The sequence below is a fragment of the Maylandia zebra genome, linkage group LG22 (genome assembly GCF_041146795.1).
Source record: "Maylandia zebra isolate NMK-2024a linkage group LG22, Mzebra_GT3a, whole genome shotgun sequence".
NCBI classification, from domain to species: Eukaryota; Metazoa; Chordata; class Actinopteri; order Cichliformes; family Cichlidae; genus Maylandia; species Maylandia zebra.
This window is the reverse complement of record NC_135187.1, coordinates 27,273,764-27,301,085: the sequence shown is the minus strand read 5'-3', so window position 1 is coordinate 27,301,085 and position 27,322 is coordinate 27,273,764. Positions and strand designations below refer to the sequence as shown.

The window sequence follows — 27,322 nt, the reverse complement described above, 5'->3', positions numbered from 1 at the left end:
CCAGAAGAAAAGGGTTATGAAATGGTTAGAAAGCAGTTTGCACTGGAAACCTGTGGAGAGAATAATGTCCAGAAATCTTTCATTTCCATGTTTTTGCGATAAAGGCCAACTCTTGTTATATAGCAACCGCAGTCCTTTAGTCATTTGTCTTGCAGGAAGAGAATGGGAAGTTCAATCATATGTCTTTACTTAGATTGTTAAAGACGGGCAAAAAAGATAAAAGAGTGCAGCAGCAGGTCATCATCCGAGAGCAGTAAAAACCCAGCATTATCCAAGCTCTTAATAACATCAATGACACTTTAATAGGTTCTGCAGAGAAGGAGGGAACATGGTGCCTTAGGAACTACACAATGTTACTCAATACATGCTATGAATTGTTCATAAAATTGCAGTGAATTTAGAGATTCCATAGAAGTTATGTCCAGTCTGGATAAATTCTTATTTAAAATTTGTGTGAGAAAACAAATGAAGAGGGTGGAGTGGTATATATTGTCACGGTCCCCGTGTCTCTCTGGTTGGCCCACGCTGGCTACAGGTTTTGTTGTTGTTAGTTTTAGTTTTTTGTCTCTCCTCCTCCTCTCTGCCTGGGTGGAGCTCATTACGGGCTCTCACTCTTGGCCCACGCACCCCTGTGGATGGTGTCCACCTGCGGCTGATCTGGCTGATTTCCCCAGCTGCTATTTAAGGCAGTGGCACAGAGCAGCTCACCGCTGGAACGTCGAACCACCTGAGTTCGTGCTCGCGGGATATTCAAAGAAGAATCGCTTACACGTGTTTTATGTTGTGGAACTAACCTTTGACCTTCTGTCTGTAGATTCTGGACCGAATCACCGGACCTGTCCAAGTGGGGCAGTGTGTGGAGTGTTGGAGCGAGTGCGGCTGAAGAGGAGTGCGTGTGTGCGGAGGAGCGGTGGCGGTGACTGAATGGAAGAGGAAGCGTGTGTGTGGATTCCCCCCCCCTTCTCTCCCTGGAGCCCTGGACCCCCTCCCAACTCACTGTACATATATTTTGCACTAAGGTGATCCCTATTGTAAATAAATCCCCTTTTGTTTCCTTGAAAGAACTGTCTGCGCGTGGGTCCGTTCAGTAGCCATGACATATATACCATAACCACAGTTTTGCCTTAAATTAATAAAATTGTGTTGACTTTTTGACAGTCTAACGTAACGAAGATACCAGGTTTTTTAAGGCAGAAAATAGTTTCTGTGTTAATTTTATGGTGAACTAAGCTGAGATCTGGGAACACAGAGACACTGCAAAAAAAGTTTGAGCAACAAAACTAGTCTGAAAGTCACAGTTTATAATAAAACTAAGCATTTGGCCAAAATAATCTTTACAGGTTAAAAATATCATTTTGATTAAAGGGCTTGTGCATACTGGTGGATTAACCATTGCAGAAATATTAAATAATAGTAATTACCAATATTATTAATTTTGGGCAACTGTTCCATAAACCGTACATTGGATGGTGGTTTTAATACATTTGCTAAACACTGCATGTACTGTGTTACTATTTGCAGCTTTATTGCAAATCGAGAAAGCCAAAAACTAAATTACATTCTAAATGCAGCTGAAAGTTGAATAAACTAAGCTGATGAAACTGGAATTGTTCTTTAATGGTGCTTTGAGTACCATGCAAAATAATCTTGGTCAGATTGCCTTCCCCAGGTGACACACAATGACAAGCGAGACAATGATAAATATGGTATATTGAGCTTTTTGCTAAACCAGAATTTTATCTTGAGCTTTTTGATTGGTTTGCTCAGTCATTCTCAAACTTCCATTTAATCGAAAGCGACCAACTGTAACTGGCATCACTTCCCGAGTGCCTAACAGAATATCAAAGTCCGCTGAAATTTAATTGCATCTTTTGGAGTTACATCTGTCAGCCTAGATGGCAAAAACAAGGTTCATCTAAAGATTTTACAAAATAATGTCATGTCTTGCTACCCCTGCAAAATGAAAGACATGCAAATGTGCACGTGAATGAGTGAGAAGACTACTAAACTTTTCAGTTTAACCTTTAAAAAAAGCAATGTTCCATTATTCCAGCCTTGGCCTCCTCCATGAATCATTTGGAATCATTTCACTGCAGTATTTTGAGCCAAGGGTCTTGGCATGACATGCAAGTGGTGCTGTAGCCTGCACAGTTAATGGCACAAAGGTCCTTGGAGCACTCGTTCTAATGGAGCCATCATGGAGCACTAAAGGGGATGAAGTGGCCACACACAGTTCTACCCGATGGGACTCGCGTATGCTGAGTCAGGCGACCACAACCACAAATCTGCCCCTTACGTTTTCTTTTGTTCACAAAACAATTGCTAAAACAAAGGGTGCGACAGAGCAATCAGCCTATTATACGGGCTCATATTAAACCTGAGATTAATACTTCAGCAGACTACATGAAGGGAAGACTGTGGAGAGCTTTTTCAGAGTCCCCTTGAAGTGACCCTTCTATTTATGAGTGAGCGGCAGAGCTCACAGCCTGACCTGCGCTGAAGGAAAAGTCCTTCAGACACTGTTGCTCCATCTAATGCAAAGCTGCAGAGATTGCATCTCAAGGGAGAGCAAACTGCTGCTGGGACTGGAGAGGCTCCCTGAGACACTCATTCGAGCTGAACTGTAGGTGAGATCACAAAATCTGAAAGTATATGAAAGGATCAACTGAGTTATATTGGGTCCAATTTTAATCCTCAATATTGCCTTACAAAAGCACTTGGGCAAGGCCTGCTGCTCAGAGCTTATAGGCTCTTGCTGGAACTTTAGAGATATAGCGATAAAATCTCATTTCAAAGCCTACATGTACTAACACACATAGATATTATGGTACGCTGTAGATGTAGTCATTAAATGATAGTTCGGATTTAGCTGACAGCATGGGGAGGTGACTGCTGGTCAAGCGCAAGGTTAACAAAAACAATAAAAGACAACTAATATGAGCTCTTAAGGCAGAGCTGTATGATCAGCAAGGCCAGAGATGTGGGAGTATGAGGTGACGCAGAAGGAAAAATAAAAGTAAAGGTAACTTACGTCTATGTAGTTGGCATTGACATAATCGGAGCTGGGATCTGCAAGGAGGGAGTGGAGCTTGACTCGATGACGGTCATCTACAACGCATAAAACATCACTTATCAGTATGTAGAGGTATTTGCATCCAGTATATATATAAGTATTTTAGTGTTTGATTATTATCTCAGTCTGTCCATTTCCAAAATACTAGAGTACTGATTCTCCACCTGAAGGAAGGGAGGGTGTTTATTGGTTCGTCTGACTGTCTGTTTGCATGTTTGCTAGCAGCCTAACATCCAGAGTTTTTGTCATTTCCAAAGTTAGTGTGATGGTAGAAACCAAATTCAAGTCAAAGGTCGAGATCACACCAAATGTGAAAATCAGTAAAAACTTTATATTACCCACATTTTTTTATGGATCACCTTCAAACTTCAGAGCAATATACCAGGCCTTGGGAGGCATGAGTCTGTAGGCTGGGTAAGCATTTGACCTTGACCTTCATTGTTAGCACTCAAGGTCAAAGGTGACCTTCAAAAAAAAAATGTCAAGAAACTATATCTGGTAATATACCATATCAAAGGGCACGGAGAGAGCTGTAGAACAAACTTATTTTCAGTATGATCCCCTATGAGCCAGTAACACCATAGCAATCTGACGTCATCATGTTCTAAATTTGAGCATTCCTTGCTTGTTATTCATAGTACATTCATCCTTTTTGAACAATGATTTATACAATTAATAAACTGTCGGGGTTCAGATTTACCTTTGCTGGGTCAAACAAGCCACTGGTGTTGGGTATCGGTTAGCTAATAATAAAGGTATTAATAACTTTATTTCTATAGCATTTTTAAAACACACAGTTACAGTTAAGCGAGCATATTCTTACATCCAAACACATGGCCTAATTCATTCCTGCCTACACACCTGTACACACATATTAGAAGAACAAAAGACCAACAAATAATGCGTGAAAGATTAAGAGAAGCCAAACTATAGATATAGGGCGTCAGCAGTCAACAGCCAACCGAGCCTGAGTCGAAGAGAAGCTGGAGAGGCCGCCTACAATTATAAGCTCTCAGTAGCTCAGCTATATATATGCAGGACTCTGGCCATGTAGGGCACAGACATTTGGACAAATATTAAACAGTTAAAGATTAATAACTGATTCAACAACAGTGGTAATTACTGTTTTAGGACCGATTGATGATCAAATGCTCTGCATATATTTTTCTGGACTACTTTCCCATTCCCCATGATTACATTTGCATTGCCTGGTAATATATTTTGACTCATCTGCCATAGTGAGATAGAGATGCTGCTGCTGTGCTCACAGTGAGTCGCTGTGTACTCTTTCTTTCACAAAGAGGAACAATATGCAGTATGCCTCCTTTACCTGAACTATTGTTTTAACAGAACTAAACTCTACCACTAAAGCAATGGTTTACCTGGATCAGGCGGATTCTGAAAACGATTGAAAAATAACAGAGAAGGATTAGGAGGAAAAGCAAAAGCAGTCGTGACTCCTGCAGATTGCAGTTTCCTCCATTGAAAAGCTTTATGACACAAAAGTAATTTCTGACACTTTTGTATAAGGGCTCTGAAAAATACAATAAGTAAGGCATTTAGTATTCCTCCTATAGAGGCAAACATTTCAAAAACATCATTAAACACACGGTTAAACAATCAATTTTAATTAATCATACCTTAATCACATATTTAACAAGAATCAACAGCCATTCCATTGGGAGTAAAAGCAATTACTGGGCACCTCTGGCTCACAGGATACAGGCAGTGGCATTGTAAAATGGTGATTTACTTTACAGTGTGCATATAAAAAGAAATGGTAAGGTATGCTGTAACTTACAGTAAGGAAAAAAAGTGGAACACACCCAAGCCACGGCGCAAACACAACTCAACACATGGCTCAGTACACAAATACTCACGGCTTAGCAGGCTATCGTGCCTCCCTTTGGTCTTGTCCTTCTTTTTTGTGACATCCCAGCCGTCGAAAAAACTCTGCAGATTAAAGAGAACCAAAAAGTTTTCAGAAACAGAAACAACAGGCAGGGACGATGCGTCTTTTGTGCTTCTTGACACTCAGAATGGGAACAACTTTGCTAATGCACTCCAAAGTGTTACCCTAAGGTCGTCTTAGTAGCTTCAGTGTTATAGCATCTTGCCAAGTCATCAAGAGACATCTGCCACAACATAGCGGGGAGCGACTGAGGCTGAGAGACGACATGCAGACGGCGCTGAGAGATGGCTGCGGCCTTGGAAAGGAGAAGGTGGCCCTCTGCAGTCATTCTCATTCTGAACACAGTGTGGGACTCGCTGCTTGCAGAAGCGGTTGCTATATAATACCTCGGTGTTAAACTGCCAAACTTGTGACAGCTGTTTATGACACCCATCGACTAAATCTGTTGGTGCAGTGAGATGAGTCATTGAATCTGAATCAATACTATAAGCGAGCAAGATGAAAAAAAATTAAAATAAATAAAGCATGGGCCTGACATGAGTGGTGTCGTATTCTTTTGCAGTTTAAAAACCAGCCTGATCTCTCTGCTGTATCGGTGGGCACATCCAGGCTCTCATACTGAGGCACGCTGTCGCTCGTCTACAGCAGACCAATCTCTCCCGGGCAACGGGTGTTGAATTGGTACCACCTGACATCCGAGGCGAGCAGGAGAAGGAAAGATAATCGGAGGATTATATCAGTCACTGACATCAGCGCTGGTAATGCCTGATTTAATCCTGCTTAACAAACCTGTATTTGTCCAAAACTCCTTGTCGATTTTGGAAACAACATTCTGTTGACCTTCGTGGAGATTTATTCATTTCTGAAAGTATTCGTTTGGGACATTAAGGATTCTGGACTAAAGAAAAAAAAAGATAATGCTCGGAAATGCCATTATATCAGTTTTCACTGACTCTGCCAGCGCAACAAGCGCAAATGACTCTAATCTTCCATGTAATTTTCAATAAAATATATATTTTGAAAAACTGCAAAAAGACATTAAAGGACAGACTTGGGATTAAACCTCCTGTTACTAACCCATAATCTCATGGCACTGTATGGCAACTACGTGGGAAATGGGAGCCTTTCTTCCTTGAAAGTAGTTTCCCCTGACTATATGAGTTCTGGAAATAAACTGAAAAGTTCCTTCAAAATGGAAACATTTTGGGTTTCCACGTTAAAAACCAATAAACCTCCAACAGTGAAAGACAAGTGAGACATCCTGCTGCAGTATTTCTTTCATCTTCTGATTCTCATATGAGTTTACTTTATCTCCAGTAGTTAGAAGTTCCTGTCAAAACTTTTGGCAATATTTAATGTACATTTATTTGGGTATATATGATGACAGGAAAGTGAAGGGTGAGAGTGGGTGGATGACTTGATGTAAATGATGAACTCAAACCCAGGCCTCTGCAAACAGCCTTTAGCACCGAGCGTACCATATGACACACAAGTACACAAGATTAATCCATACTTGTTGTTTAAGATTGAACAACTAAGTATGTTTGTGTCATTTTAGATTAATCATGAATAGTTTTTAAATATTAGATGGGGGATAAAACAATGACCTGTCAAACAGAATTATTCTCACTGTATCTTTAGTTTTTTTCTTTTTTTTACTTATCTGTACGTAGGACACACACTCTTTGTTCCACCTATGGAGTTATTCTATTTATTTATTTACCTGTAATCCTGACACTTTGAATTTCCTTGAAATGGAACTACAGCCGTGAAAGTTTTCACAGGACTTTCTGCAGTCTAAACAACTAAGTTCACCCAAAGATGCAATAGCTTGTAGTGCCACCTTTAGCAACAGAACTTGAAGTAACTGTTTTTGTATGGCTTTATCAGTCTCTCACATTGTGAGCAGAGGTCGCTGAGGTTTGCGGGCCTTCATTTAATATATACAGCTCTCTCAGGTTCACTAGTCTTCCAAGAGATAACAAAATGACACAACATCACTTTTAAGTAGCCACATCCTGGTGAAGGGGCACAGGTTCTATCCTCTAGTGTATTCACTGACTCTTGCTCCAGATGTTGACTTTCACAACACATACTGTACCCCACCTACCCCAGGGCCTGACTCATTCATAACCCCCCCACAATGCCTTGCAACATGTCTGATCAATGGCAGCAGCAGTGTGACCCTGTGGGAAATAAGGGTTATGAAGTCTGACAGCAGAGTGCAGGCTGATCCCCTTCATCTTGTTTATTTCTCCAGGCGATGAGGAGCCAGACTGAGGAGTGAAAAAGCAACCCATATATTGATTTTGGAGGAGGGGGGGGGGGATTTGTTGGCCCCTCAGGTGATAGCTTAATGAATTGAAAAAGTGCATCTGGCTTCCTGCAGCTGTAGGTGCAGATAAAAAAAATTCCTATCACAACTGGATGATGTTGAGAATTTTATATTATATTAACCAGAACTCTGAGTGGCGTAACTTTGGAAATAGTAATTAGTGCTCTTATAAGAAGAATGTTCAGTATATATGCATTAACTCTGTAATGCAAATGAAGTCAAAAACATATTTTACTGCTCATGCTCATGAATATTCAAGACCCCTTTTAAAATGCTTCAAAACAGACAGCACTGGTCTGGAATATTATACAGATGGGTCTGTACACTGTAACATATTGGGAATTTTGACTTGATGCTATCTGACAAATGATTCACCTATTTTTTCAGCTACAAAGAAATAAATGAAATTTCACGGGTATGAGGCCCTTAGGTGTAATGTTCTTTAAAGAGGTGTGTTGACCAGTGACTTTTGCTCTGTGCAGGTTCTTCAACTTCAAGCTAACAAAATCAATTTGTCATGGAACTGGCTTTGTATACTAGAAGTTGACAGCAAACCAATAAAACAAATACGGAAGCATAATATGATTCAACACTTTGAAAGACTGTAACTTTGTCAAATCAAAAAAGAAAAAACCAAACAAAAACAGCCAAGACCAAAGGTACATATGGCTTGGCAGCTAGCACCAGGACTAGCGACAGGTTACAGCAAACGGTAGCTAGAGAGCATCTGGCAAAAATAGCTCAACTAATTAAAACAAACAAAAAAAACACAAACTTGAATACAGAACTGAGTAGTTTGGAACTAATTTAATAGATAAATTGAGTAATAATTAGATGTAAAGTAATAATTAGATGCATGAGAGCAAACTAATTATTGGGCTAGCTAGCAGTAGAAATTTTCTAGCTAGTAGAATAAATAATCAAAACTACATAAGTAATTTCTAACGTCTGAATAAACCATTGAATTTGATAGCTAATTTTCTAGAATATAAGATAAACTCTTAAAATACCTGTCAAAAATGATCAACATTTTACTTACTTCAAAAGTGAACTACAACATTTTCCATGTCTTGCTAGTAGGCCCATTTTGTGAACTTGTCAAGTCCTTGACCAAACATAATACTAAAGTCTTATAGGTAAAGATGACAGCAAACCAGACATGAATATCAGACTACGACAAACACAGGCAATGTCATTGCCCCCCCAAGAAAAACCCCTAACTTTAGGCTAGTTGGCTAATAGTCACAGAATTTTGCATTAACATTTCATTTACAAATTTCGTGGTAGGACTTCCCCTCTAGTTACATAAAAAAGTCTTGTGCTACCCCTCATTCTTACATTGCTTTTTGAGGGACAACCCTCTTCTTTGATCTTTTGTGTCTATAAGGCCGATCCATAACTGATAGAGTTCCAATCTTTGTTTTTTTATCCAGTGACTTTTACTCCATTGGGATGACTATCATACTGAAAGATGAAGCCAATCAAATGCTTTCCAGATGGTATTACCATGGTAGATCAAAATCTGACAGTATTTTTTGGCAATTTTAATTCCATTAATTTTGACAAGGTCCCCAACACCTCGGCTCAAATGCAGCCAAAAAACATGACTGCGTCGCCACCATGTTTTACAGACGGTTGTTGACACTCACTGTTGCACCTTATTCCTGACATTTCCATATATACTGACAACAATTTTATCTCAAAATGTCACTTTTGGATTCATCATCGAATTGTTGCCACTGATTTTCAGTCAAGTTCTTGTGTAATGTGCCAATCTAACAGGACTGAATATAAAAAAGCCAAAGTCCAAAGAAAAACTTTGAAAGACCTTGAGAAACCCGGAAGAACCACAAGATCACTTTAAAATTTTATAAGAAGGTCTGGCTTTTTGGAAGGAAAATATGAATAAATGAGGGGTAGTTTCAAACCTTTGCATAACACTGTATGCTTAGAGAGAGAAGTATACAGAGTTGCACACTATATACCTTTGACTGTTAAATACTGGAAAACTGACATACTCGTGGCTTATATTGTGTAGTCATATTTGTTAGTGTGGGTGTACATACTCAAAACAGGGATTGAGACACATTGGACTATGTGGATACCATTAAGCTAACAAAGTGGATTAACAATTTAAATAACTACATACATTTACAGATAGACAATTAAAATTGCAACATAACAAAAAACTAAATTTTTAGCTAAACCTAATGGAAAAAAAAGCACAAATGAAATTGTGTGTTTTTCATACATGCCTTACCTCATACTCTTGTTTGAAACCATATCCCTCAGCTGTCTTCATCTGGTTGATGTGCTGGAGGAGGTCAGCCACCCTTACAGCAGGATGGAGCTGACCCGTGTGATATGGCGAGCTTTTCCTCCGACAGTGACGTTGGGGTGAGCCTCCCAGTAAACTGCTAGACTCATTGACAGAGCTACGCTGCTCATCTGGGAACACAAACAGATACAGTTCAAGGCATCCAGCTGACACTGAGGATTCTGCGGCACATGCTCTGTTCTTTTTTATTAATGTAAAAAAGTCTAGGGGGCAGCTTAAAGGAAAAAGTCAGCATTTCTGCAGAGATGTGAGTGCTGACTGGTGCTGCAGAATATTCAAACAGACAAGAGCCTTTCAGGAGATTTCTCTGTCCAAAGCATCTTACGTTTTGACAGGACAGATTGGATATATGTTTGCAAACATGGCTGAAGGTCAGAAAGCAGGAAGCTGCACTCTCTCTAGACACTTTCTCAAAAGTACTCATGTGGTCCTTGCTGCCTTACTTCGAGCATTGCAGCTGTGGGCATCCATGAAGGAGTGGGCCATCCTCTCATCTTGCTGGAGAGTGCTCTGCTCTGTCATGCTGCAATCCAGAGAGCTCAGCTTCCGACTCTTCTCCTGCCTGTAGGACATGGCTGCCTTGTTTATGGCCACCTTCTTCCTACTGTAGAGAGGCAGGAAGAGAGGTGGGAGGATAGAGAAAGGCAGGGAGCAAATACAGACAGAGGATGGCAGAGAAGGTGAGAAGTGAGAGAAAGACAGGCAAAGAGATAAGGAATAAAGGAAAGGAGGGTGGGTGAGGAGATGAGAAATTGGAGTGAAAGGGAAATATAAGGGCCACAAGATTGAAACTGGACGAGGGGAAAAGTGAGATCTGGTGATAGCAAGAGTGTGTCATGGGTTGCAGTAAGGTTCTGCTGAAGTGGTGTGTGTGTATATGTGTGCTTGTTTGTGTAGTGTGTGTGTTTGGTGGTGGGGTGAGGGGTTGATTTGAGAATGTGGTGGAGATAGCAATGCTTATTTCCACTCTAGTAATCCTGGGTCTACAAAGCAAGGGGAAAATGGCATCAGGGTGGAAGATGGAGAAAGGAGTAACTTACGGGTAGTAAGGGTAAGAATAGAAGTCCCTTCTGATTAGCATGAAGGAGGAGGAAAGGAGAGAGACAGAGAGTGAGGAGAAAAAAAAGAGAGGTGACTATGGTTTATCAAGATGGACATCAGAAAGATAAATGAAGATGCTCAGTGTGTTGGAATGTTCCTGGCTGGCCATCGTGAGGCAGAAGACAGGCTCACCTCATAACAAAACTCACATTGGGACCAACAAAAGATTTTTAAAAATTTCAACTAAGGGAGGTCTAAGAACAAAATCATCATAAATAAAACTGATAGTATAGAGGTGTGTGTGCATCTTTCATTTGGATTAATCTTATTAAATACATTGAAGGTGCCTTATGTTTGCCGTTTGGGAACATTTTAGGGAACTAAGAGGGTTTTTTTCTAAAGGAAAGATTAATCATATCACATTTTAAAAATCAAAAAAGCTAGCTTTAAAAAAAATCTGTATTCCATCACTGCTTTGTTAATCACAGGATTTCCTTTGCGGGTCTGTGTTGTGTTTATAAGCAGACCCAGTGCTTTGGGTTTACTTTGTGTTTTCGGAGTCTTATTTATTTGTTATGTTCTCTGTGTATTTTATATTTCCTAGTTTAGTTTGCTTACACCCTTGACTTTATTCAGTGTTTCTAGTTCAGGATGTCTTGGTTGTTATTTGGTTCCATTCATGTCTCTGTGTCCTTCCCTCAGCATTCCCCCAGTTAGGTCTTCATGATCGTCCAATCATGTCTGTGTGGGTGTGTCTGGTTTTTCTCACCCTTTCTCGTCATTTGTCCCTTTTGTCCCTCACTCTCTCTTTCCTCCCTCTGTTCTCTGGGTTCTGTCAGTCTGCGTCTCAGTGTGTGTGCTCCCTGTACTTCCTGTTTTACTTTGATAGTCTCCTGTCTGGTGGCCATCATGTTCAGTTTCGCTTCGTGTGTTAGATTGTTGATTTGATTGATTTGTTTTAGTTCGTGTGAAACTGATCTAACAGTTAAGTAGTGTTGCAAAAAACAAAATATAAAATTTGAACCCCAAGAACCGAATGACTCATTTTCCATGAAGTTACAATAAGAAGAATCACAACTATCCAAAAACAACTGACTTAATCTATGAGATATAAAAAGCAAGTAGTGTGTATTTTAAATTGTATGCTCAAAAAACATGTAATCTAATCTAATCTACCTGACTGTGGCATCTAAATCTATCAAGACTTTAACATTTTTCATATATTTTAGCTTAATATTTAAGTTGATTTCATCCTTAAATGATGGATTCATTTTTTTAACACTTGTTTATTTTGCTCTTAGGTTCATTAGCTTTGAGTGAGCCTGATGAAACATAATAAGCTGTTGACTCCTCCACCTTCACGTCGCAAGTGTTCCCATTAATTAGGGGTGCAACGATATTCGTATCGATATTGAACCGTTCGATACAGTGCTTTCGGTTCGGTACGCATATGTATCGAACAATACAACATTTGTAATTTATTTTATCAACTTTCCTTCCGACGATGCTGTCTGTGTTGAGCGCTCAGTGAATCTGCGTTCGACTACTCCGCCTAGGCTGCACTGTCGAGCGCAGATCCACTGAGCGCTCAACACAGACAGCATAGTCAGAAGGAAGAGCGCAGGGCAAGCTAGCAAGACACATGGACCTCCCCCACCCTCATTCAGATCTGGCGTTTGGAATTATTTTGGTTTTCATGTGACGTATGACCCTGAAGGTAAGCGAGTCATGGACTAAAGTAAAACAGTATGTTGGATGTGCCATGCAATGCTCAATTACATGGGTGGGAGCTAGTGTGTTAGCGCAGTTAGCTCGTTAACGTGTTGGCTGTCTAGCCCCATGCACGGGGCGATCGGCGGTAGCTCGTTAACGGAGATTTGCCGTGTTGTGGCGTTAAGGTCATTTCAACGAGATTAACCTGAAAGCACTAGTGGGAACACAACGAATATAATATGACTGCACATTTACGCCGACATCATCCTAGTGCAAAGACAAAAACAACAAGCATGCTACTAACTTTAGCCGAGTCATTTAGACAGCTGTTAGCACATGATTCTCCTTATGCTGCTGAGAATATAGCCCAGAAGAAGCGGATAGTATAGCTTTTATTTTGGAAAGAGCCATTTCTCTGTAATAAACTCTCTTTTCCAAAGATGAGTGATTCCTCAATCAGATACAGGGCTTGCAATATCGCTAGCCCGACGTCCCGGAGCTAGCGATTTTTTTCAGTCGGGCTACCAAAATCTATCTCTTCCCTGCCCGTCGGGCTATTGTAGGAAGGAAAAATATATGTCAGTGCTTTTGCATTCTTTCAGAAATGTAGCTGGGTAATTATGTCATTGGCATCGGTGAGCCACTGTCAATATGTGACATATTGAAATCGCGTTTGAATTTGCGCTTGGTTTTTTGCTTTCACTTTGCAATCGTGCGAACTGTGTATAGAGAGCGACAGCACTGATCTGTGAGTGATGATAATTTGTGCACCAATTCCTCTGACATCGTCTTAGCTTACTATGCAAACATGACAAGTGAAATCTCCCACAGCAAGCTTAAACATGTGAGAGGTTGATTGCGCAGAGAATCGCTGAGCTTATGTGAGTGCGTGTGTAAAAGCAGCAGGATATATATATTTTAGTTCTGCTGAGCCAAATAAGACAGGTCAGGGTGAAGAAGTGACAGCCAAAGAAAAGCTTACCACAAAACGGAGAAGTTATGACAAATCAGACTATAAGGCAAAAAAGAAAGTGCAGCTTTATGGTTTCATGGACAAAATAATTTCTGTGGCTGCAATATGACGAGCTATATAACCAGGGCTGCACATAAGTGGTCCGCAGGTGCGCATTCGCTGTCAAAATAAAAAACACGCACAAGGGTTAGGGTTAAATTTAAAAACTGTACTTTTGAGTTAAAATATATATTTATAATTTTAATAAATGAAAAATTAAAAAGGCATGAACATTTTTTTTGTATCGAAAAAATATCGAACCGTGACACCAAAGTATCGAACCGAACCGAACCGTGAATTTTGTGTATCGTTGCACCCCTACCATTAATATCACAAAGTTTAAAGTTGGTTTAAAGCTGAAATTTGGCATGCAGCAAGCACATCCTTTGTTTTTCACTCCTGTCTGCATTTAACTAGCACCCTCCTGAATATTCCACTATGCAGGGATCTCTGATATTCCGAATGATAACTGAAAACATTAATGTATACAGTCTCTCTTTGTACATGCAGAGAGATAATATCGTGTGCCTAAATATAAACAGGTCTGCTCCCATTGCACCCGTGCGGCTGTCTAGTTTCTATTGTGGTGGCTAGATTGGCCCAGTGAATCTTATCAGTCACCGCCTTCCTCCAGACATCCCCATTCATTCTCCCTCTATTCACAGCAAAGAAAATTCCTCAGGGCTGAGGAGCCCACCCCTACCCACTGCCTCAACAAAAAAAAGCAAAAAAACAACCTTCCTAACCAATTACTAGCCCATCCACTGGCACCTCACAGCTGCTTGCCTCATGTAATTGAGTGGGCAATGGAATAACATGCCCCTTGATGAAATATTTCACACTCAGATGAGTGTTCCACTATTGCCCAGCGAGCAAAGGAAGAATACACTGCAGGTGCGATCGACGACAGAGGTAATTTGCAGGTGGAAAGCAGCCAGCGATTCCAGTGCGAACAGGCTGCATTTGAATGTGTTCAGCCAACACGCAGACCTTGAAATTAAAAGATGAGATGAGAAACACAAAAGCTCGGCTGAGGCAGCAGTGGGAGAGTTTAGGATTAATGCTCTACCATTCCACTAACTCTGGTTGTAATTCACTCTCACTGCCAAATGCTTTCCTCAATAGACCCTAGCTGCCAAGTGGGATAGAGATAAATTTACTCCTCTGGATGGCCTATGCAGGAACAATAAGACTTCAAACCATAAATGTTTAACCGTGAAAAGCTCTAACCCATCTCATGTCGACTGGCCAGCAGACAAACATTTTCGCAGCCACTCACCCCTTCTTGACGATAATGACGATGGCCCCCAGCAGTAGAATGAGGACCACGAGGCCGCCGGCGCAGGCTCCCAGGATCAGACCCATGTCCTCAGCATGCTGGGATACCTCCAGAGCCCTCTTCGAATCCTTACAAGCAGCTGCAAATTAGTCGTGATGGACAGGTGAGGAAGCGAGAAAGTTACAAAGACAGCCTCCACTATCAATGATTATTCATTTCTAAATGCAAACTCCACGCGCAACAGTTAGTAATTCAGTGTCAATAAAGGATCGATTTTGGATCATTACCATAAACAAACAAAACTGTAAACACAATTGGCTTTCTCAATCTGCTGGAATCTTGTATTGATTTTTGGCACACCACAGGATTATTATCACAAACAGAACGTAAATGTTGACTCACCGCAATGACCAAGAAAACATAATTTACTCATACAACTCAAGCTTGAAATGACTGATTTATAACAGCAGAAGGATGGAGTGGACTGTTCTGGCTCTGAGCTCAAATTTGCTGCAAATCTGGAAGTGATAAGTAAAGTATCTCGCAGAGCCTACAGGAAGATGTTGGGGTGGTGGAGGGGTTATGACAACACAGAGTGAGGGAGGGATGGGAAATGAAGGTGTGCGGTACATGACGTTGTATAGCTAAAGTCGCGGAGTAGCAGATTTCTGTTCATGAGATGGAAATATTAGATTTTTAACTTTTTAATTTTTTTCTTGGATTTTGAAAAGATAACATTTTACAGGATAACATTAATGCTTCAGAGGTGGAAAAGGAGCACATACTGCGGAGGTCCATTTATTTGTATTTCCCTGTTTTGACGTTGTGACAAAACAGGTAATAATTTTTGAGTGCATGCGCTGCGGTATGCTGACATAAGAAGCGATCGTGCACTTAATGTTGCTGTTGATCTTTTTGCTCCATATCTTTATAAAAGCTTTCTCTTTTCTGTGTATTAGTTAGGGTGATGGAGTTGTTCTTGAAAATGTCATGCTATCAAATATGACGCTCAGAAGATTCAAATAACAGAGAGATGGATTCCTTAGGGTCTTTCTCACTCGACAGCTTCTGAAAAACATCACATACGGATAATATTCCCGCCCCTGCAATTAACTTGAGTTGACACATTTTTTGTGCCATTGTTTGATTTAAAATTCAACAGTACGTCTTCTATAGGTGAAAGAGTACATTTGAGTAAACAAAGTCGTCACTCTTTATTGAATCTAGATTAATGACTGGGGTAGTGTTTCACATAAAAAAAAATCATCTAATTATGGAGGGTTGCTAGAGGGAAATGCAAAGCAAGATTTACCTGATATGGCATCCTATCCTAATTGTATGCATTTCAGATTAATTTTGGTTGAGCAGCCTGCTGAGAACAGCTTCAAAGAATCTGCATTAAATGCTTCAAAGATGGCCCAATATGAACTAATTCATATAATATGTTCAGTTATGTATTCAAACATTATGGCCATGCTAGAAAGATTAAAGAAACTATTCGAAAGGCTGATATAAGCAAAGCTGAGTATTGAGGGAAGTTCAAAGTTATGCAAGACTGTCTCGGGCTAACATGCACGGTCGTAAACAAGCAAGCCAGTGTCTCACCATTCAAATGACTTGTTGTACTTAATCGCTAGAGGCTGCCCAAAAATAAAGCCCTTACTAGAAGATATTTGGAAAGGCTTGAACAGCGTTCTCATGCGCTGACATCAGTGTCGTGAATACTCAGCTTCTCTACAAAGAGAAGCTAAACATACTTGGCTTGGGAGAAAGGATGCGGGGTCGGTTATCTCACTGAGCTGATGCAAGCTCTCAATCAGGCTGCTATTTCCTTCCAAGCCATATGTCACATTCACATGTCTGTCTGTGCTGCCATCTGAGCTAGACAACAGAGCGGGATTCTTCTCTCTCCGTGAATCAGCAGAGCTCCCTGTGGTGTTTTATCAAAAGGTGAAATATTGTTATTAACTATCAATGAATTAAAGAAGTATTATTGCACTCGTGACAGCAAGCTCATTATTAACAAGCCACCTCTTGCTGATGAGAAAACAAATAGAGTTGGGAATGAGAGAAAATACAGAGAAATGTAATCATCACGGGGTCCTGGGCCTGTCTCAGCGTGCTTGGCAGAGCAGGATAAAGGCTCAACAAAGCAAAGATGTTTCAAATTGAAGTTAGTGCCTTCTACCGAAAAGACTTGTGTGTATGCGTGTGTGGAGTGCGGTGGGGGTGTTTGCAGCGAGGCAGGATGCTGAGTTTGGCTTGATAAGCTGTGGATTGGTGGTGACTATAGCTCCTGGCAGAGAATACAGCAGCCTGACAGACTTGCCATAATCACGCAAATCACACTGGGTGAGTCATTCTGTCTTAGAGGCATATTTAGAAAATGGCTAGCATGGTTGAATTCATGGCAGTGGTCATCAACAGAAAACCATGGGTGCAGTAAATGGCACGTCTCGCCATCATTTCTAATTTCCTTGTGTCGGTTTACTGTTTATCAGGAAGGACGCATTTGGCTAGGATTTAGTATGCACATAATGTAAATCCAACAAACTGGAAAAAGACTGCAATGGACTATAGCATGCAGGTAAATTCAGTACAACAGCAAATGTCACAGTCTCCACTTTTTGCAAAGACGCTTTCATAAAATTCGTTGCTATTCTCCTTCGCTGAACTATCCAAACTCTTGTGCTTTGCTCTGTTTTCAGTCAATGTTAAGACACAGTCAAGGAAATTCTTCTTTTGTAATTTACATTATTTGTCGGAAATAAGTTATGAAACAAAAATGTAACAAAAAGTGCAGAAACAAATTTAAGAAGAAGCACTCAGGGTGCAAACCTGTGCCAAGGCAGCTCACTTCCGTTAACATACTGGGCAGCTAACGAGGCACATCATTCATCATTCTGCACATCAGCGGTCAAATGTGACAATCTATAACGTGATATTTAGAATCCTCATATACCATTATCATTTCCTAAATGCTGCCAATACAAAGACAGGCAGCAGAACTTTAAGCGTTGTGTTAAAGATAAGAGACAGTTTATCAAATTTGTTTCCTCATTTGACCCTAAAGAGGATGTCAGAGGCCCAAAGTAACTTGATATTTAAGCTCTCCATATACCATTCTCCATATGTTGCCAATAAAAACAATGGCATTAAGGAAAAATATCTTTATATAGCATATCTTAAGATCAATCTGTTGACCTTAAAGGAGAGGTCAAAGGTCAGATGTGACATGATGTTTAAAATCTTTGTACTGCACTTTCTATATGTTGACAATAACCACCACACTTGTAAGAATATAAGTCAAGTTTAAATGGATTGTTACCATGACTCCACTTTACAGCCACTACAATTTTTTATCAGAATTCAACTAAAACTTTCTGAAGACAGACAGAATGACACTGTCTGACACTACCTAAAACATAACCCTTGGAGGCGGTGACTAGAAAACATCGCAACAGTACAACAGTACCAACCTTCCGATTAGTGGGAAAAAACATAATTGCAAAATGAACCGCAACCAGTTAGTAAGAACTTTTATCTCCAGGAGATAAACTCAGAGAGGGAACGAAAAGCACTTATGCATAGTGTCAACACACTGTATTGCCTTAATACAGACTGGAAGAAAATTCAGCATAGAACAAATTGGAATAAGTTAGCCAATAAGAAGCCAGAGCAGAAGAATGACAAATGTTATTAGACTGAATGCTGAATGCTGAAGCAGATCATCAGGAGATGTAGGAAGTGTCGACTCTGCATTAACAGCAAAACAACATCAGCAGCAGCTTAAAAAGGGAGAAAATCAGAGACCCTCATGTGACAAAATACACACTTTCCTGGTCACATATTACTTGAAGCTGCCAGATAAAAAAAAAAGAAAGAAGAAGTTGTTTTTAAAAAAAGATCTGCGTCTCTCGATACCTGCGGTAAATAAGAAAAAAAGTTATTTAAGAATTTATGGTGTGATGTGATTCCATTCTAAATGTAAGATTCATGCCTTTCTTGTGGCTGAGCTGAGGTGAATAAACACCTCCTCTTGTCACAGAATAAGGTGTCTTCTTGAGACAACTTGATGTTTAATGAAAATGTTATTGTTCTGTACAGTTGTCCAATGGCATATTTCTGGGGACAAAAAAAGAAGAGAAAAGCACCAAAACACCAGGAGGTTAAAAAAAACACACACACCCTATAATTGGTGTCTTGGTGACATAAGAACCTGCAGAAATGGTCTTACAGGGACCTCCAAGAGAGGTTTAGTAATATCAGCAGGTTCTCTACCACAGTCATATATGCACAAATACAGTACAAAATATGCCTCCAACCCACCTCTTCTGCTTAAGTGGCAAGCTGGCAGACAATAGTATGGCAGAATTCTTTGATGTCTTAATGTCACTTCTCATATGAAAGAGTTCACAGGGAAGATAATGCAATTTAACTGCCACCGTTCTCTAGAGCATTACTAACTTGAAGCATAATTCAGCAGGGAAGAAGGCTGGAAAAAGTTAATTTCACCTGCTGTATCTCTCCCATCCCCTGATTGTTTGAACTGAAAGGCTTCTATCAGTGTCTGCCTGTCAAGCAAACACTCCTGGTCGCTTCCTCTCTCAGGCACAAGGGGCTCGTGGGGGGAGGGAACCTTGTTGCACTGTGGATTTCAAAGCCGTCAAAGCCCAAGGAGAGGGGGGGTAGCCAAAATGTCAGTGTCAGTGATTCAAGAGGTACTGAGTGAGAACAATGATGCATGTTTGCTTTCACCTTTTCTCCACTGTCTCGGGGCTGCGGGCAGATTGGCAAGAGAGCTTCCTCCCTGCAACACCCAAAGCAACACTAAGGCCGTGTCAAATATCCTAAGCCTGATCCAGAACAACTGACAAACTCCCTGACATGCACCCTGCACCACTGAAGCACAAAGGATGTAGTGGTAGTAGTGGTTACGTTTACCTAGAGATTTACTTTGACTTATTCAACATTATGGTGATAAGAAAAAGATGACTGGCACCCTCTGAGTCCCCTCAGTGGTGCTGCTAATGTTTATATAAACTGCTTCTGATATAATTTTCCGCTTTAACTTTTACTGCTTATAGTCATAATGATGAATTCCACAAATAACTGTGTATGTGTGAGCAAATAAAGAGCAACATAAATACATAAATAGTGTATTTGCAAATATTAATATGCTGACAACTGTAAATTTAGAATTTCCTTTACATGGTTTGGCTTCAACTTGATATCAATTTGTACAAAAGCTGACACACTGAAGTAGAAAAACAAGGTTTTCAGATGATTTGCTGAATTCTTCAATACAAATAGGTACAACTGCTCGCTGACACAAATATCAGCCAATTATAAGACAGCAAATCAACATGTTCAGGCATGTATACATGATCACGATCATGGTGGGGAAGAAAAGCGATTTAAGTGAATCTGAATGTATGCAGCCTGACACCAGACACAGTGGCTTGAATGTTGTGGACCAGTCTGTCTATTAGACCACTAGATCAGCAATCACACTAGATATTACTGATCTACTGGAATTTTTTGCAGAAAGAGAACGTATCCAGTGAGCAGCAATTCTCTAGGAGGAGACAAGGACAATGGCCATACCGCTTTGAGCAGATAGGAAAGCAACAGTAACTCAAATAACCGCTCATTATAACCAAGGTTAAAAAATAAAAAAAAAAGCACCTGAGTGCATAGCAAGCCAAACCCTGAAGCTGATCAGTACAGCAGCAGACTGTACGGGGTGTTGCTGCAATTTGGCTCACGAAATTTGGGCGAGAGAAGATTGCAAAAACGTTGCCTAATCTGATGACTCTTGGTGTCTGCACAGGTGCAGAAATGTTTTCATATGGAGGCCACTAAAAATGGTGGCACACCAAAAACAGAATTTCCCATTTTATTTTACTATTTTGCTGTCAAATATAGATTACTTGAAAAGTATGACAAAAAAGAGAGAAAGAAAAGAATGATATGACTAGTTAATTTCCTGATATTAAAATTGATATCACTGAAAACAGATACATATGACAACCAAATAAGATTTTGAAATCAATAATAATCTTTCTTTAAAGTGACTGATTGATTCAATGGAGGGGCCGGCAACTTTAGGGGGTGGTCAGCAACAATTCCTATGTAATATATAACGTAGTACCCAAGACAAACTTTGAGATCTTGTCCTAAAGTATTTGTCAATTCGTTTCACACATAAATAAAGAGGGAAAACATTTCTTGAAGGAAAGAAACAAACTCATATGTACAAGTTTTATTGTGACCTGTAGAGGTCCACGTCTAGAATGAGCTCATTAAAAAAATCTTTCTCTGTCTTCAGGAACAGCTGAACAGGAACTCTACATGGCTGGCATTTTCAAAATCTACTATAGTGTCACATGTAAAGTATACTTTCTAATTTATTCACAATACGATTTCCATGTGTCAGTGTCTTGATTAGTATTATTGTACTGTAAGCTCTTTAAACTAATTTTAGGACATTTTTGAGAACGTACAGTATTATAATGATGTTTGAAATGATACATTTGTATTTTTAAGTGTTTTATCTGATATTTGTAATTATTGGACAGCTTGAAATTACATTTTAATTGATTTGTAAATAACCTTAAACTGAACTGCAAGTGATGTCCATCTCTTCATCACCGCATCACCCATCTTCTACTGGCTGCTTCCAACAGCATGACATGGTATGTCACAAAGCTTTAATCATCTCATACTGGTTTCTTGAACATTCAGCTCAATTATATTTATACAGCGCCAAAGCACAACAACAGTCACTCAAGGTGCTTTATATTGTAAGGTAGACCCTACAACAATACATACATAGAAAACCCCAACAATCATATGACCCCCTATGAGCAAGCGCTTTGGTGACAGTGGGAAGGAGAAACTCCCTTTTAAAAGGAAGAAACCTCTGGCAGAACCAGGCTCAGGGAGGGGCGGGGCCATCTGCCGCGACCGGTTGGGGTTGACATGACAATTAGTTGCGCTTATCTGTACTCTAGTGGCCTCCACAAACACCAGATCTCAATTGAATAGAGCATCTTTGGGATGTGGCAGAACAGAAGATTAAAGTTATTGATGTGCAGCTGATGAATATGATGTGCTGGTGAAATGGGAAGTGAGTATATTAGCACTGCTGCGTAACATATGGATGGCCTTAAAGTGGCTACATGCACTTATTATCGATCTCTAGGAACCACGGATGTCGTCATAGAAAGAGCCAGAGGCTCACCAAAGTCTTTAGAGGTCAACCACTGGGACCATGTATGTCATGGAGTACATCAAACAGCATTTATGGCTGTAAATAATTATTTCTTTATTTAAGTAATTCTGAAGTGATAACTAATGTGTGATATTATAGCTTATTTGATGTGAAAATGTAAGTTTTACCTTTGCGAGCAATCCGAATGCAGTTTATTCTGGTCTCCTGTGGATAAAGAAAAAGCTGAGTAAATCATAAAGACACACACTCACACACATCACATTGCTTCTTAATTATGAGTCATTCTGTTAAAAACAACCACCTTGTGTAAAATGTAAAACACATGCAGCCCAAACCACTGCTGTGTGGAGAAAATAATTGAAATTTCCAAGTGCATGACAGCTCCCTGTGATGTGAGCAACCTCTGCTCCCCTTCACAATGTGAAGCCACTCCTTCCCAAAACAGCCATCTCTGTCCCAGAGACAGAGGCGCAAGTTTCCAAATTAAGATTTAAGGAAGCTAAATTAGCCTTTATGGGCAATTATGCTAATCTGTGCTCTAAGATTGGATTCTGACCCTTTCACCTAAAACGTTTGCCAAATTGCCTTTTATAATTGGAAATTTGTTTCAAGTGGATTCTCATCTTCTTCCATCTTTTATAGTGACAGATAAGTTATATTTACTTCCTCCCAGGGGTTATTAAAGCAGCGAAAGGTAGTATGTCATGAGTTAGCCTATCCTCTGTCAAGATGGGATGTAGGTCTTCTGAAACAAAAATGCAAACAACATGCAAGCAAAGTAATTGATTGATATGAGCTCTAAGTCATCATGTGCGATGACCCTGACCCTAACACTTTTTCTTCATACTTAGTGGACAAAAAACATGTATTTGGCTTGCAAGATACAAGTATTCTGCCAAGTTAGCCATGTTATTAATAACATATCATTAACATAAAGAAAACTCTGGAGCATACTAAACTCAGTGTCAGCTGGTGGTCTTGTGGTATAATGGGAGAGCAATGCAGACTCTGTATATGCATTTATACACTGATGCTGGCATTGGCCTCCTGCATATCTTAATCTGCATAGGTTAAGTCCAATCTTAACCTACTCTGAGATTAAAAGCAAATAAATCCATCCAGTTTTAGCCTGATATATCTCAATATCTACTCTCCATTTAGTTCTCGATTTGTTTCTTTAGCCATTATATGCTTCCCTGTGTTCATAGGATAGTTGTTACTTTTGTTTTCTATAACATTTGAACTTTGCACACTGATTTATTTATTTATTAATGCATTAATTTTTATAATCTCTTTATTAATTTATTAAATCTCTTAACTGAAAACAGATGCCTGATGCTAAACACATGGTGCTGAATGTTGATCCTAAAACCCAAAAAATAAGCATAAAGGTGCTAAAGGCTTTAACGGTTGAAAGAAAATTATATTAGTTACAAGCTCCCACGGGTTGTTTACTGTGGATAATAACTCTCATATGACTTATTAGTAGTACTTAATAATGTGTTAAAATCAAGAATGAAATAGAGGATTATTTCAGTTTTAACAGCATAATTAATAGTACTAAAACTGCAATAACAAAATGATGGCAGTCAAAGAGTGGCGTCACAGAGGTTCCTTGACAGTGCATGACTTTTGGAACAGACTGGTTAGCAGGCAAGTTACATATAGAGCTAATGAGTAATAGCTTGCATAAACTGGAGACACGTATAGTTGACATTTAACCAAGAAACTGAAGTCAGCACCGTCTAGAAAAGAAAGGCTCCCAACCTTTCTTTTGCGCAATAATATTTGCTGAAGTGATCAAAAGTGATAATAAAAATGTAAAAAGAAATACATCCTTTAGCTTAGCAATGCTAGCTATTTTTTTTTAATTTTTTGAATGTATTTATTTAAAAGGGACATATTAGTTAACATATATCCATGTAAATATGCCAGATTAAGCCAGAAGGCTACATCTGTCCATATAAATATCAGTATAAGTGAAACGTAACCCCACATAAACACATTTAACAGGGGGAGATTTCGTTGTACATGACCATAAACGGCTATTCTATTCCACTCCATTCTATTCTATTCTGAGATCTCAGCATGCTGATGTTTTCATGTTTCAAGTCACAGATATTTTGGCAGTAATCAAGATTTTTCTAAAGTGGCTCCTACAAAAATAACAGACGGGGAAAAAACACTTGGAAAAGTGTGTTTGTTTCCTGGTTATGTGTTTCGCAATAAACTGGCAACACCAGTCATGCATCTTTCAAGCCCCACTGACAGCATATCTGCCAAAGCAATTACAGTTTCAATTCAATGGCAGCTCATGGTCCACAGTATGCCCCGTACATCTAATTTATCCAGAGTAATTGTCAAAATAATTAGGTTTTTTCCCTCTTTCTCTCAGAGCTGCCCAAACACAGCTACAATTTAGAAAACAGACTTGAGATACAGTGGGGCAAAAAAGTATTTAGTCAGCCACCGATTGTGCAAGTTCCCCCACTTAAAATGATGACAGAGGTCAGTAATTTGCACCAGAGGTACACTTCAACTGTGAGAGACAGAATGTGAAAAAAAAATCCATGAATCCACATGGTAGGATTTGTAAAGAATTTATTTGTAAATTAGGGTGGAAAATAAGTATTTGGTCACCTCAAACAAGGAAAATCTCTGGCTCTCACAGACCTGTAACGTCTTCTGTAAGAAGCTTTTCTGTCCCCCACTCTTTACCTGTATGAATGGCACCTGTTTGAACTCATCATCTGTATAAAAGACACCTGTCCACAGCCTCAAACAGTCAGACTCCAAACTCCGCCATGGCCAAGGCCAAAGAGCTTTCGAAGGACACCAGGAAAAGTATTGTAGACCTGCACCAGACTGGGAAGAGTGAATCTACAATAGGCAAGCAGCTTGGTGTGAAAAAATCAACTGTGGGAGCAATCATCAGAAAATGGAAGACATACAAGACCACTGATAATCTCCCTCGATCTGGGGCTCCACGCAAGATCTCATCCCGTGGGGTCAAAATGATCATGAGAACGGTGAGCAAAGATCCCAGAACCACACGGGGGGACCTGGTGAATGACCTGCAGAGAGCTGGGACCAAAGTAACAAAGGTCACCATCAGTAACACACTACAACGGCAGGGAATCAAATCCCGCAGTGCCAGACGTGTTCCGCTGCTGAAGCCAGTGCATGTCCAGGCCCGTCTGAAGTTTGCCAGAGAGCACATGGATGATACAGCAGAGGATTGGGAGAATGTCATGTGGTCAGATGAAACCAAAGTAGAACTTTTTGGTATAAACTCAACTCGTCGTGTTTGGAGGAAGAAGAATACTGAGTTGCATCCCAAGAACACCATACCTACTGTGAAGCATGGGGGTGGAAACATCATGCTACGGGGCTGTTTTTCTGCCAAGGGGACAGGATGACTGATCCGTGTTAAGGACAGAATGAATGGGGCCATGTATCGTGAGATTTTGAGCCAAAACCTCCTTCCATCAGTGAGAACTTTGAAGATGAAACGAGGCTGGGTCTTCCAACATGACAATGATCCAAAACACACCGCCCGGGCAACAAAGGAGTGGCTCCGTAAGAAGCATTTGAAAGTCCTGGAGTGGCCTAGCCAGTCTCCAGACCTCAACCCCATAGAAAATCTGTGGCGGGAGTTGAAAGTCCGTGTTGCTCGGCGACATCACTGCTCTCGAGAAGATCTGCATGGAGGAATGGGCCAAAATACCAGCTACTGTGTGTGCAAACCTGGTGAAGACCTATAGTAAACGTTTGACCTCTGTAACATAACCTTTGTTGGCAATAACAAAGTATTGAGTTGTATTTTTGTTATTGACCAAATACTTATTTTCCACCCTAATTTCCGAATAAATTCTTTACAAATCCTACCATGTGAATTCATGGATTTTTTTTTCACATTCTGTCTCTCACAGTTGAAGTGTACCTCTGGTGCAAATTACTGACCTCTGTCATCATTTTAGGTGGGGGAACTTGCACAATCGGTGGCTGACTAAATACTTTTTTGCCCCACTGTATATATTTATTTTGCAGGACAAAAAAGAAAAGTGCAAAGATGAATTATAATATTCGGATTTCTAAAAGCTGCTGTGCCAAAAGACGCTTTCGATTGATTTTAGAGACAGAATCATCTCAAATGCCAGGTCACAATGAGAGAAGCTAACTGTTGACATCAGTGATTTCACTTGGACAGGCAACATCTTGTTTTTCACCAGGACCAGACACTGACTGTATTCATTTATTCTTTTAAGCTCTTGAGGTCCACCCAATGAGACAAACACTGGTTGCATCCTGTGAGGACTGAGATAGCTGGACAAGCGTATAGCTGAGATGGTGGAGACAGGTGGGCATGCATAACAGCCATATGTGCCTAATGATTTAAAGAGCATTTGCTTTCAGTGTTTCTGTGGCTGCTGTCCAGCACTTTCCTTGTTAATGCTTCAGTAATTTTTTCAATAGCTTGAGGAATTTCTTTTCCGATCACTTTAAGTCTGGGGGAGAGTGTTTGACTTTTTTTCCCCACAGAAAATTGACTTTTAAAGAGCTTAAATATGAGGCAATCTGGCAACTGAAAGATTACTAATGACAAGAAAAGGTGCAAACTCTATTCCACAAGTAATTATCTTGTAAAAAAATTCAGCCACTTTGCTCATGTAATGTCTTTAAGTGTTTTAGGTAGAAAAAGGTTTGCCTTTCCATTTTCAATGAGAAATAATGTAAGATTAACAAGTCTAAAAATAGGGGCTAATTTAGGCTTTCTAAAAAGCAGATCATACAGTAATGTGCCAAATTCTTGAGTCACCCCTCTTTATATTCTGCTTCCAAACTTTATTTACATTTTTAAAGTACTTTTGAGCAATAGTTTTCTAGTCTTTCTGAATATCTTTCAAATTTTTCCTTTCAACACTGTCTGCTTTTCATTCAGTTTTAGTCCAATCCTTGCTTTATGCACTATATTTCCAAAAGTATTTGTTCATCTGCCTGCACACACATATAAACTTGAGTGCATTCAATTCTTAATCCATTGGGTTTAATGTGATCATGGCCCACCTTTTGCAGCTATATCAGCTTCAACTCTTCTGGAAAGGCTTTCCACAAGGTTTAAGAGCATGATTATGGGAATTTTTTGACCTCTCTTTCGGAGAAATATTTGTGATATTGGACAAGAAGGCCTGTCTTGCAGTCTCCGCTCTAATTCGTCCCAAAAGTGTTCTTTTAGGTTGAGGTCAGGACTCAAGGCCAGTCAAGTTCTTCCACACTGGAGTCGCTCATCCATGTCTTTATGGACCTTGCTTTGTGGACTGGTCATTGCACGAGGAAGCGGCCATTCCCAAACTTCTCCCACTAAGCCAGGAGCTTAAAATT

The 27,322-nt window shown here is 39.9% G+C and overlaps 1 protein-coding gene across 7 annotated transcripts in view; it reads right to left on the bottom strand.

Moving 5' to 3' along the window:
- Positions 1-27,322, bottom strand: part of LOC101477989 (receptor-type tyrosine-protein phosphatase U) — a 258,886-nt gene that overhangs the window by 34,835 nt on the left and 196,729 nt on the right. For 4 of the 7 annotated variants that reach the window (XM_076878966.1, XM_076878968.1, XM_004564398.4 and 1 more), the window contains exons 13-19: positions 22,108-22,144; positions 14,704-14,842; positions 10,699-10,728; positions 10,102-10,262; positions 9,581-9,768; positions 4,954-5,026; positions 3,032-3,108 (exon numbers count right to left, since the gene is read on the bottom strand). In XM_076878966.1, the coding sequence (XP_076735081.1) occupies positions 3,032-3,108; positions 4,954-5,026; positions 9,581-9,768; positions 10,102-10,262; positions 10,699-10,728; positions 14,704-14,842; positions 22,108-22,144 (705 nt within the window). The remainder of the gene's footprint in view (positions 1-3,031; positions 3,109-4,953; positions 5,027-9,580; positions 9,769-10,101; positions 10,263-10,698; positions 10,729-14,703; positions 14,843-22,107; positions 22,145-27,322) is intronic. The other 3 variants (XM_076878969.1, XM_004564402.4, XM_076878967.1) reach the window with 2 other exon arrangements.